The following is a 13,351-nucleotide window of genomic DNA, read 5'->3' as shown; positions in this document are numbered from 1 at the left end:
AACATAGAGAAGTCTGGAAATCCTTTGCTTGTTTTACTCTAATGGTCCCCAGAAGCTTGCCTGTGATACTCTGTAATTAGAGAGTTTCCTTTCCCCTTTAACTATGATATTGTTTTATCATGCATTCTTCCTTTTCTCTTGTCTATCTATATTTTTAAAACTTATATCAAACCAAAATTCCATGGTTGGTTGGTTGTTTTATATCACTGCCATTAAGGGAAGCTGTTTACATAGGGAAATCACACTTATGGGGTTAATCAAGGGCTGGAATAGAAGCATCAGCTTTTCTTGATTTATTCTCCCAAATCTCACACTGGGTAGGTATTAAGCTGGCTCTAGGTGCTTGACCTTTGAGAGTACAGGGTTAGATGAGGAGAGGCCACTTCTTTCCTCTTCCCTCCTCATACCTTTTTTGCTTTTGTGCTGTGTCTTTTTAGACAGCAAACCTATGAGCAAGGACTGTTTGGTCTTAATTAATTGTATGTATGCTGCTCTGAGCTTACATAGCAATTAAAAGCAACTGAAAATAAATGAAACCTCTTCTATACCTATAATTGTTTTTTAAAAACAGTAAAGATAAAGTAAAGGTACCCCTGCCCGTACGGGCCAGTTGTGTCCGACTCTAGGGTTGCGCGCTCATCTCGCTCAAGAGGCCGGGGGCCAGCGCCGTCCGGAGACACTTCCAGGTCACGTGGCGAGCGTGACTAAGCAGCATCTGGTGAGCCAGCACCAGCGCAGCACACAGAAACGCCATTTACCTTCCCGCTATAAAGCGGTACCTATTTATCCACTTGCACTTGGGGTGCTTTTGAACTGCTAGGTGGGCAGGAGCTGGGACCAAATGGCGGGAGCTCACCCCGCCGCGGGGATTCGAACCGCTGACCTTGCGATCAGCAAGTCCTAGGCACTGAGGTTTTACTCACAGCGCCACCCGCATCCCTAAAAACAGTAGTCCCTTAAAAACAGTAGTAGTTGCCAACTCTCTCTCTCTCTCTCTCTCTCTCTCTCTCTCTCTCACACACACACACACACACACACACACTTCTCTCTCTCTCTCAAAACAGTTCTGCTAAAAGCTTGAGCTGTTCTTCCAGGGAACTCTGGGGTTGTACAATGAAAAAGCTTCAGGCCTAGGATGCCCTTCTGCAGACTGCTGCTCTTCCTTTAGGATTTTGCTTCTCTCCAGCTTTTCTGTACCTGATTTCCTGAATCTTCAGTGCTTTGTTTCATGTACTCCTCCAGCTCCTGTTTCTCTCGCATGGTTTTTTCGAGTTGGTCATTGGCCTGCCTCAACATCACCTGAAGCTTCTTCACCTATGTGGTTGGGACAAGAGCACACCATAAATTACCTTTCTTCTAAAAGGGGGTGGGGTGACGACAACTGTCCAACAACAGTATCATAGAATTGTAGAGTTGTAAGCTGCCACGAGGGTCATCTAGTCCAACCCCTGCAATGCAGGAATCTTTTGCTCAACGTGGGGCTCAAACCCACAACCCTCCGAGTAAGAGTCTCATGCTCTACCAATTGAGCTATCCCAGTAGATCAGCATCCACTGACCTCATGTTCTCTAGATGCTCTGAACTTACAAATACCTTGGCCGATGAGAGTTGTAGTTCAAAACATCTGGAGGGGTCAAGACTGACGTAGATTAAAAAAACACACCATGAATTAATGTTTGCACTCTTGATGAGAGAGTGGCTGTGACCAAAGGCCTCCCTGTATAGGATGCAACCTTTTCCAACACTGCAGCAATTGATTCATTGCACAGAATTCTAAATTCTTTTCCTAACTGTAATCAAAATGTTGTACAACTTGCCTTTTCTTCTCTGCAAAAAAAATCAAAAGCTTTCTGTAAAGACTACAAAAATCAAGTATGCCAAGTTTTCTAGATGTAGGTGTAGCTATGCACAAAAAAGCTGAGGTGTAACATATTTTAAATGTGAAGAAGAGTTTGAACTTTTGGACACGAGAGACTCTGAAAGATCTGGTAGCAGTTAATCTGTCTGCCAGAGGGGCTTGTCTACATGATCAATGAACCAAGGGCAGCTTTCTCCAACCCGGTGCCCTCCAGATGGGTTGGGCTGATGGCAGTTGCAGTCCAAAACATCTGGAGGGCACCAGGTTGGCAAAAAGGCTGCCCTGGGTTAACAACCCCCAAACTCTTTTCAACCTCCAATTTTAACTCAAGGGGTGAATCAGAGGCTGAAGTGAGTTGAAAGAGAGGAAAGGAGCCCCTGCACAAACTCAGGGGCTCTTGACTCACCTCTCATGCAAACAATAGCGGAGTTGTTATCACTGATGTGCAGAGGTAGGTGGAGTGCAGAGTTCCCTGCAGCCACAAGTGACCTGTGAATTAATTATACGAGAAAGTGAGTGCTGCATTGTGACTGGGTGCACTGTAGACCTCCTTGATCACGTGGAGAAGGGATCCCTGCATTGAAGGGGGTTGAACTAGTTGATCCTATGGGTCCCTTACAACTCTACGATCGTCGATCCAGGAAACCATCCCCGAGTCAACAAACTCAACCTCAGCCAACCTGATCTTGCAAACAAGCCCCTGGTCTCTACAACAGAGATTGGGAACCTACAGCTATTATAGAATTCCAAGTGCTGCTGGACTCCAGTTCCCAATGGACCCAGCCAATAGGGCCAGTGCTGCTTCTAAAGCCCAATAACACCAGAGGGTTGGTTGCAGGCTCCCCACCTCTAGAAATGTGAATCTCAGAAGAATATTGACTGAAAGTACAGGCTGAGTCATGCTTCATTTGTGATTCGCCTAGCCCTAAACCACCCAAACTTTATGTTCTGCACAAGCAGCAAAGAGGTTTTTATTACAACTGCTTTGACACTGGTAACACTTGCAATAGGAGGGAAGATTCCCTTTGCTCCACCCCCCTGGTGTGTGTTGCAACTCTGCCAAAATAGTAGAACTGATGGCGCTTATGCACAGAAGGGAAGGGGCAAGACAACTCTATGTAAGACATTTTAATAATAAAGTACTACAGTACAGAAGTTCTTGTTCTGCAACACATTTTTAGCAGGGGCAGTCTTTGAACTGCACAAGGCCCAAAGGCCACAACACTCGCTCCACCCACCAGATCACACCTGCCTGAGCCCAGATGCAGCCAAAGGCCTCCTTTACCCTCCTCTCCCTGCTATGAGTAGCAACAGAGGATTCAGAAGCCTGATGCACTTCAGCTGCTCATTCTCATTTGCCTGTTCTTGACTTGTGCATGGGAATCAGCAGCTGAGATGCAGAACAGGAAGAGCTCCACAGCTTTGCGGCTTCCACAGAAGAGAAGGTGGTTAGACCTTATCAGATGGGCAATATGTAGACAGCAGAGGTCCCAGGTGTTGGGGACTCAGCTGGGTCTAGACTGAGCCTTTGAGAAACCAGCTGCCTCCCGTTTTAATTTAGTGCAGCGTCCCCCGACCTGGTGCCCTCCAGATGTTTTGAACTACAACACCCATCAGCCCCAACCACCACAGCCATGCTGACTAGGGCCCATACTGAACCTCTGGAGTACAGCAGGTTGGTTTAGTGGATGGGCGGGTTCAGACTCAGATAAAGATGCATCTATTGATTCCCGCCTTTCAGATAAGAAACCACAACTCAAGAAACACTCATGATCCAAGAGATATACTAGTCACATCTTGAACTGAGACTCAAAGGTCGCTGTTTGTGAGATATTTCGAATGTCCAGTGATAATGGCAATCTTATCAGATTTTTCCAGGAGGGAGGATTCTAAGTTTTTAACCTGAAGGTTGAATAAGGAAATAGATCAACACAGGTGGGGTTTCTCCCTTAAAATGTCAATTGATTATAGAAGAGAAATGCTGACCATGTGCTCTGCTGACTTGGCTAGGGAGTTGTTAATGTATATATTTTTACTGTTTTGAGGGGGGTGGGAACCAGATACAACAAAGGAAGAAAATTCTTACAAAAGATTACCAAGCTTGCAAGTAAACTCACAAGTAAAAAAATCACACCACATAACCGATTGAGCTTCCTGTCCTTTCCCAAGCAATACATGTACACTAAAATGTCAGAGTGAAGGCACATAAGAAAGTACGCATTTAACACCAGGGTAAACTAAGAAAATGCTGTGTGTAAGAGACAAAATAAAAGGGGAAAAAACTATGAACAACTGGTAAGTAGAAAGAGCCTAACAAGAACTTGAGCAAGAGTGAAACATTCAGCCACAAAGCAATGAAGTTAAGCATTTCAGATCTTTGTATAATGTATCTGAGGAAGTGGATTATTGATTTCACTATTAACACAGCTGATAAAGGAATACTGCTAGGGAGATGTTAGATACGTCAGATTTAACAAAGTTGAAGCAGATGCAGAAGACGATGTAGAAGATAAAGAGTGAGAAAGGATGGCTTCCTAATTTCATACAGCCCATGGCCTAATTTTACAGAGGTGGGGAGCCAGGAGGAAGAAGATGACGACGACAGGAGAGGAAGAAAGGCCAGACAGATGGAGCCATGTGGAAGGAGAGAAGATCACTTAGCAAGCAATCAGTTCAGATCGCTGGCAAAAGTGATCTGTCCTTCCCTGAGGAGCCCACTGGAGGAGAAGGCGGGGGGGAAGGACGATGGCAGAACAAGAATAAGAGTCTGATCCCCTTCCACTTTTGTTTCTGACCAACACCACCCCAGGGTGCAGCCCCTAACACATTACTACTGCAAAGGGATGTGGACGTGGCCCTCAAAAGAAAGTGGTAAAATTATACTTTACAAGAAAAGAAGCAATTCTGGGAACCACAGAAACCCACCCCGCAAGTGTCAACATTTCTTCCCCTTTATACTGAAGTATAGTAACAGTTCTATGTGAAAATTTTGCTTCTGTCTGACACTCCAGGAATCATTTTATTTTCTCATTTCAAAGGTTGAAGGCTGGCCAGCTTCACTTCTGCCAAAGTCCATGCAGCCGAGAGCTATGCTGCCCAGTAAGTACTCAGTGAACTGGTAGCAGCTTCTAAGAACCAAGACCCTTTTGCATGGAAGAGAGCAACCTTGGACCCACCTGATCCCTGGTTTCTGCCTCCTGGATCTGGATTCCTTGCAACTGTTTCTCATAATTGGAACACATATCGCAACGCCGGCCCAGCTTGTTCCCAGCGTTTTGCACCTGGAGAACATAAAAGTCATCATTTGCCATGGAAGCTGCAGAAACTCTGCAAAAACAATGCCAAAGTATCACAGAAGACTGCACTGTGATGGCGGCTGCAGCAAGTGTTGGTGGAGGTTTAAGGATTCTGGGCAGGGCAGAGCAGTTTTTTGTATTTAGTGGATGCACCATCCTCCACAGCAGCAATCTTCAGGAGGGAGGAAGATGGTGGATACAAAACTTACCTCTTTCTGAAGGAGATTCCACTCTGTTTCACTAACTAATCTGTAACCGCTAGGAGATACGTAAGCATTCTCAACACTCTGTGTGATGCTGGAGAGCAGGGATGCTGTCTCCTCCTGCTCCGGTGTCATCGCTGTGATTGCTTTCTCCTGGTCTTTGGTTAACATAAACCCACTGGGCATTTGCAGAGAGCCAAGGGAGGCCGTGTCAAAGTTCTCTGACATAGAGTCCGCCCCAACTAAGGGTCCAAAGTCAGACTCATCAAGATTCCCAGCCGATTTGGCTTTGTTGTTGTAGCCCAGAGTTTTGGCCTGCAAGGATCCTGATGTTCCCAAGCTGTCCGTTGACTGTGCCCTCCGCAGCCCCTCTTTGAACATGTCGTTGTCTGACTTGAGAGATTCTCCCGAAGACAGCAGGGCATCTGTGTCGAGTGAGTGGACTGAACCGTGAGTACTGTTTATGTGCACCTAGAGAGAGATAAAAACACTTAGGCAATGCTTACAACTGAGAAGAGAAGAAGCTGCCTTACACCAATCTTGTCTACTCTGACTGGCACCTTTCCTCAAATTTCTGTGAGGAAAGGTTGCAAGGTTTGGGACTTTTTCATTCAGAGGAAAGGCAAGTAAGATAGAAGTTTATAAAGTTTTGCAGAGCATGGAGAGAGCAGATAGAAAAAAGCTTTCTTCCCTCTCTCGTTAACACTAGAAATCATGGACATTCAATGAAGCTGAATCTTGGAAGACTCAGGACAGACAAAAGGAAGCCCATCTCCATGCAGCACACAGTGAAACAATGGAATCTGCTCCCATCAGAGGCAGGGATGGCCACCAACCTGTATGGTTTTAAAAGACGACTGGACAAACTCATGGAGGCTATTAATGTCTACTAGTCATGGTGGCTCTGCTCTCCACAGCTGGAGGCAGTAATGCTTTTGAATACCAGTTCACTGGCCTGATCCAGAAGGCTTTCCTTGTATTTTTTAGTAGCTCTGAAAAGTTTCAGCCAGAGATCTTTCCTTGTAAATTTCACCAAGTTTAGCATTTGACTTGGGAGAGCTGCTAGCCAGATGCTTCTAGGAAAGCTACAAGCAGAGCACAAAAGCAATCGCCAACTCCTGTTGGTTTCATGCAGTATTTTACATTTACAAATACTAACATTCTGTTTAAATGTTATGGCAGTTGCCACAAATAAACAGATGAAGAAGAACAGGTCTGTCTAATACTTTCTAAAGGCTGACAAGTTAGTGTCCACTATCACACTTTGCCTTAGGAAACTTCACGTATGCATTTCGGTTGTTTGACCTACATCTATAGTGAATCAGGCAACCCTATAACATCCCAATATTATATATGGGGGAGGAAAAATAAATCTCTTTGATCAATGTCTTCCGCACCCCACACTCTCGCCCCCAACTAGACTCATGACTCCAGCAGAGGTGGGTAGAGTCCCAAATTCTCTGAAGCACATAGCAACAGAAACCTGAAACGACTAGTTAGTGGAACATGAGACTCTTAATCTCAGGGCTGTGGGTTTGAGCCCCAGGTTGGGCAAAAAAGATTCCTGCATTGCAGGGGGTTGGACTAGATGTCCCTCGGGGTCCCTTCCAATTCTATCTTTTAATGGTTTTGTTATTCCACGTGACTAATATTTCCTATAATTCCTTCACAGCATTAAGAAGGTTGCTAATTCAGGACTGTCGCCTGGGGATTAAAGTAGAATTCAAGCATTTTTTTTAACCAAACAGGAAGCAGCGTTGTACAAAGTCAGACCGTTGGTCTATGTACAATCAGGGTTGTCAACATGGCTGGCAGTGGTTTCCCAGGGTTTCAGGAAGGGATCTTTCCCAGCCCCACCTGGAGATGACATTGGGGAATGAATATGTGACTTTCACCTGCATGCAATGCATGCCCTCTACCACTGAGCCCAAAGCCCCTCTCATGTGAACAAGCTCATGGGACTTAATCTGAAAGGAACATCCTTTTTAAGCATGCCTGTAGCAGTACGTCTCCTTTTTGTAATGAATGCAGGTCTGTGTGTGTGTGTGTGTTGCTTACAACCATCTGCACAACTCCATCTTCCTACTTTACTACAGTATAGCCTTTGCAGGAAGCAATATGGCACGACATGCTGGCCGAAGCAACATAAAAATGTCTTAAGGGCTTAAGCGTCAAACCTCAAGCACACAATTCTCTTGTGTGGCTTACCAGGACTTCACTAAGACACAGAGAAGGCAATTAGTGCTGGTGGGAGCCAATTATTATGGAACCTCATTTAAAGAACCCATGTAAATCCTATTAACATGCCCTATGAAAAACTGGCTTACAGCCACCTTAAGTTAAAGGATTAAAACAAAGAATTTTTCCCGTAGACACAAGAATTATGTTCTGCTGCTTCACAACGCAACTGAAAGAAGAATAGGCAAGACAGCAAGGGAAAGACCGTCAGTCCTGAATATGCCCCAGTAAAACTATCCGTTTTAATATGGAGAAATACTGACTTTGCTCTACTGAGGGTGACTGAATTTAAAACCAACTCAGTTTCAAAAGGGATAAGGAAGACAAAAACTAGCACAGCAAGTACGCCCAGGCGATCAACTTAGAACAATGGTTACATTCAAGCCAAAGCCAGTTGTTTACCAGATTGCTTATTAAAACGCATAAATAATGGGGTCTAACTGTGCAACTTGCAAATTCAAAGCCAATTCCTATCACTAGAATGTATTTCAGATTCACCACCACAAGAATTATGCTGAGTGACCTGGCAGAGATCAGGGTTCAAATCCCCACTCAGCCACAAAGCACAGCAGGTGAGAACCACATATGCCACCCTGCATGGACATACCTTAAACTTCCCAGTTTAGGACAAGGGCAGCCTTCACCACCCCAGTGCCTAGCAGGTGTATTAGACTACAATTTCCATCAGCCCAAGCTGGAACCACCAAAACATCTAGAGGGCACCAGTTTGGCAAAGGCTGGTTTAGGAAATCAGCTCCTCTGCGTTCACATGTAGTAACTTCAGGCTTCACACCATATTTAATTATCTTTACAATTCAGGTTTTGTGTGCAATCCAAATCTTTAATGTGCATATTAAAAGGTAAAGGGACCCCTGACAGTTAAGTCCAGTCATGGACGACTCTGGGGTTGCGGCGCTCATCTCGCTTTACTGGCCAAGGGACCCGGTGTACAGCTTCTGGGTCATGTGGCCAGCATGACTAAGCCACTTCTGGTGAACCATAGCAGCGCACGGAAACGCCGTTTACCTTCCCGCCGGAGCGGTACCTATTTATCTACTTGCACTTTGAGGTGCATTCAAACTGCTAGGTTGGCAGGAGCAGGGACCGAGCAGTGGGAGCTCACCCCATCATGCGGATTCGAACCACAGACCTTCTGATCGGCAAGCCCTAGGCTTTGCGGTTTAACCCACAGCGCCACCCGCGTCCCTACTAATGTGCATATTACCAGAGTTTTAAGATGAGGATTTAATTTTTGTGACATTAAGGCTTTAGAAAATTGCTGGATAACTGATGCCTCATGTTTCATTCCGAAAAAGAGGGGGAAGGTCCCAAAGGTTGAGAGAAATATTTCAAAAGGAAAAACAAAAACAAAATAGTGTAGGAATTCACTGGGAAAGAGCTGAAACATCTGCATTCCATTGTAGGCTGAGTAGTATGTTGAGTATATAGTTATCAACTGTCAATTGTTAAACTATTTTTAAAAGGACAGGCCCAAGAATGTAAGATAAGCCCTGCCACATCAGGCCAATGGAAGCCCTTCTAGGCCAGTATCCTGTTGTCACAGTGGCCAACCAGATGCCTCAAAGGGAAACCAGCAAGCAACACCCGTGCACAAGAGCACTCTCCCCTCCTGTGGTTTCCAACAAGCAGTATCTCTTGCCAAAATCTTATGCAAAGCCAAGGAAAATTACATTCTGCTCATTTAGGTCTTGTCTTACTCCAGCACCATTTGTTTCACATTTACTAGACTATAGCCATACATTTAAAAGGCAGATCATACACCAAGAATACCATTCATCATGCTAAAACTTCAAGTTTGGCAACACATGATAAGCAAGCTGACTCCAGCTACAAAGGCTGGGGCTGCTGAGGAGGCAGGAGACCATCTTGGCTGAGTCCTGGAAGACCTGCTCCCTGCCTTGCAGGCCTTTCCCACCTGGCCTGGGAGGGCGGTCCCCGACTGACTCCAGCTACAAAAGCTGAGGCTGCTGAGCAGACTCTTGGACTAGGGTGGAGTCGGGTTTGTTGCGGGAAGTTGTTGCTATTGGTTTTTTGTAACTTTATTTTAGTACTTATTGTGATTTATGTGAAAATTGTTCAGTTTGGTTGTGTATATTTTCATGTTTTATTTATTGTTTATAACTACTTGTGGTTATGTGATTTTTTTCATGCTTCAAGCCAGCTTGAGCATGGTGTGGAAGGCAGCATACAAATAAAATTATGTATGTATGTAAGTAGCAGTGAATGAGAAAACTCATGTGACAAGACAGGATCACATGGAAAATATCCCTAGATGTTACTGCAACAAGGTGAAGGACTTGCCTGCCACAGGGGGTATTGGGTTTAGGGTTACCCTCATGTAACACGGTTCTTTGTTCCTTTGAAGAGTGAAGTGCATCCTGTCCTCCAAGCCGTGTCACACTCCTTACAGGTTATTTTATTTATTTTATGTTGACATTTAAACACCACCTTTCCACCAAGGAGCTCAAGGTGGTGTATGAAGTTCTCCTCTTCCACATTTTATTCTCGCAATAACCCTGTGAGGTAGGTTAGGCTGAGAGTGAGTGACTGGCCCAGTGAGCTTTATGGCCAAAGTGGGGGTTTGAACCCTGGAATCCATGATAGGGGTCGCAGTTTGCTCTCAACACATTGTAGTATTGGTCTGAATAAGCCAAGATGGCTACCAAGGAGTCTCCATTGATTTTTGCCATCAGTAGCGTTTGCTAAAATTAAATACAATCAATAACGTTTTGGGAAACAAATCAGCTTTACCTCTTCACCAAGGAACTGCGGAAGGGATTCATCATGAGTGATGGAGCTTACTTTCGATTCATCATCAGGGCCTTTCTGCTTGTCTTCCTTCCTTTTATGAAGTTTCCGCTGCTCTTCATCTTCCTAAAAACAATGAAGTGTTTTGATGTGCTTTCAGCGTCACCTATACTATTATGAATTTCAACGTGGCAGGTGACGCCTGAGTGCCTTGCTAAGCAGGGAAGGAACGGGGGGGGGGGGGACACACGTCCCAAAGGAAAATATTGCAATCGAAAGAGAAATGGAGGGTTAGGTGTCAAAATGACTCAAGTTCTGGATTGAACGACTGAATGATTGCGAGCTCTAAGGTCCAACTGAACACAATCACAAAATGGTGGACAAATAATAGAATCACAGAGTTGGAAGGTACCCAAAGGGTCATCTAGTCAGCTCCCCCTGCAAGGTTGGGGGTAGGGGAGCTTATAACAACAACAACCCTCTAGTCATCTAGATCAGGGAAGGGGAACCTTTGGCTCTCCAGATGTTGCTGCACTACATCATCCCTGACCACTAGCAATGCTGGCCAGGGCTGATGGGAGTCAGAGTTTGGTAACATCTGGAGGACCGCAGGTTCCTCATCCCTGATCTAGGCGTACTGCTATTGCATCAGCTTAGAAGTCAGCTGCCATCAATTAGTATCAGTCACACATGGTATCAGGCCTCCATAGATCTCAGCCCAGACCACAAGTGTGTTAACAAACAGGGATGGGGCAAGAAATTGAAGCAGGGGTGCTCAACTATGCAAGTGCATCTACTGGAATTGTTGCAAGTTAAATTCAACGCAGGCATGGCCAACTGCAAGCGGCACCCACCCCCTTTGATTCTGCTCACATTCCACAGCCCAAGTGCAGCCTTTCAAGTCACCAAGCATAAACAAATGGAGCAGCTGGTTTGCATGACAGATGATCTGAAGGGCTGCCTGGAGGGGAAACTGCTGCTGGAAGCAAAAGGTCTCTACCATAGGGAAGCTTTGGGACATGTGGGTTTAATGCAGCAGGGAAGAACAGGTTTGCTTTCTGCTCACATTCATTTTGAGTATTTATAATAGTCCTCCAGTATTTGCAAATCCTAGGTCATTTACGAGCCGAGCGTGAGGATCTCCATAGACCCCTCGTCACACGCACATGGCAAGAACTGAAAGTGCACACCAAGCGCAAAACTCAAGCAAGTGAACCCAGCTGCAGAGCCATTTGCATCAAGTCACATGCATCTCACAAATATTCGTCACATGTCATTTAGGAATTGAACATGTAAAAATGTTTACCCTTTTTATGGATAGGACTGTACTCGGCTTCAGTGTTACCTAAGAATAATAAGCGATCTCCTTCACAGAGAAATCAAATACACGCAGAGCAGGTCTTTTTATAAAACACATTGAGGTTGTTTTGTTTTTTGACAATCAAGCAGTGTATAAATTTTATGAAACAAACAAACATCTGTCTCAAACACAGCAAATACAAGAAAAACAAAGAAGCCCACCTATCTCGGGGTGCACATACATACACACAATACATTAAACCACTGTAAATGTGCACACACATGCCAATGCACACTAACCTCCTTAAAACAATTTCTGCCTTAATAACGTATGTCAAAAAATATTTGAAACCCAGAAACAAATGCTCCCCGCATCCTTGCACTCCAGCCTCCTTGTCACCAAACGCCCACAATTATTATACTCTGAAAAAGGCAACAATATTTGATTGCAACACACACGCCAACCTGATCTTTCTTCTTCAGTTCTTCAACTTGCCGAAGCTGCTCAGAGGTCAGCACCATTTCCATCCACTGCATGTCCCTCATCAGCAAACGCTGCGATTCTAAGAACTGGTCGTTGGCCTTTTGCCAGGTGTGCTTCAGCTGGTTGTGCTGCTGCCGTTCCTGCTCTAATAGATGGCAGACTATGCAGAAACAGAAAAGGATGATGAATTGGGGTTTTAATGGTCACCATTCACCGAAGTAACTCTGGTTACATTTGTTTGCTATTCCACACATTAGAGCTTTTTACTTAAATCTAAGAAAATGCTCATCTTGCACAGAAACAAAGTAGGCATTTACTCTCGCAAGAGTCACCATTTATATGATTTAGGCTAGGCTCTACCCTGGTTGACTGTAAATAAGCAATTAACATGCTTGGAGGGGCCCACCTCCTGCCTCCCCATTGCCTCTTGGCATCGATGGTCCATCCAGTCCAGCATTCTGTTTTCACAGTGGCCAACCAGATGCCTGTGGAAAATCCACAAGTGAAACCCAAACACAATAGCACATTCCTCTTCCTGTGGTTTCCATCAACTGGTACTCAGAAGAATTGCTGCCTCCAACTGTGGAGCCAGAGCCCAGGCATCATGGCTAGTAGTCATTGATAGCTGTATCCTCCATGAATTTGTTTTAAAGCCATCCAAGTGGGTAGCCACCACTGCCTCCCATGGTAGACAGTTCCATAGTTTAACTATATGCAAAATAACTGCAGAATTGGAGTCTGGGACAAGCCCTGCCTGCAAATCCCCACCTTTTTTACTGCCCTGTGATTAAAACTCTAATGATCCCCAGACCACGTTCTGTATGATACCACTGTGCGGAAAGTAAGTGGAACACTCTGGAAGCCAATGTGGGCATGCAGCTCAGCCCAAGCACCTGGCTGCCCGCTCCTCATCTAAAGCATGGGTCTACTGTTGCCACCTCCTATGTTTTTAGCAAAGAGGAGAATTCACACCTTCGTGAAGTTCTTTCCGCAGCTTCTCTGCATCTTCCTGCAGAACTGATTTCTGAGTGTTCAGAACAGCCACATACATTTCTAGATCGGTCCTGCAGGATTTCTCAGCTTCCAAATAATGATTCAGTTCTTTAACCTGAAAAAGGTATATAATCAATCAGAGGAAGATTATGGTGAAATGCATGCAGCTGGCTTCAGTTGCTGTACTAAAATGACTGAAGTTTATAGCCAC

The 13,351-nt window shown here is 44.9% G+C and overlaps 1 protein-coding gene across 4 annotated transcripts in view; it reads right to left on the bottom strand.

Moving 5' to 3' along the window:
* RABEP1 (rabaptin, RAB GTPase binding effector protein 1) overlaps positions 1–13,351 on the bottom strand; it is a 53,218-nt gene that overhangs the window by 10,715 nt on the left and 29,152 nt on the right. For 3 of the 4 annotated variants that reach the window (XM_053367896.1, XM_053367898.1, XM_053367899.1), the window contains 7 exons: positions 13,120–13,255; positions 12,129–12,307; positions 11,671–11,709; positions 10,368–10,490; positions 5,364–5,828; positions 5,035–5,139; positions 1,198–1,314 (listed from right to left, as the gene is read on the bottom strand). In XM_053367896.1, the coding sequence (XP_053223871.1) occupies positions 1,198–1,314; positions 5,035–5,139; positions 5,364–5,828; positions 10,368–10,490; positions 11,671–11,709; positions 12,129–12,307; positions 13,120–13,255 (1,164 nt within the window). The remainder of the gene's footprint in view (positions 1–1,197; positions 1,315–5,034; positions 5,140–5,363; positions 5,829–10,367; positions 10,491–11,670; positions 11,710–12,128; positions 12,308–13,119; positions 13,256–13,351) is intronic. The other variant, XM_053367897.1, reaches the window with a different exon arrangement.

The sequence above is a fragment of the Podarcis raffonei genome, chromosome 15 (genome assembly GCF_027172205.1).
Source record: "Podarcis raffonei isolate rPodRaf1 chromosome 15, rPodRaf1.pri, whole genome shotgun sequence".
Classification (NCBI taxonomy): domain Eukaryota; kingdom Metazoa; phylum Chordata; class Lepidosauria; order Squamata; family Lacertidae; genus Podarcis; species Podarcis raffonei.
The sequence above is the reverse complement of the archived record's forward strand: the minus strand, read 5'-3'. Positions and strand labels throughout refer to the sequence as shown.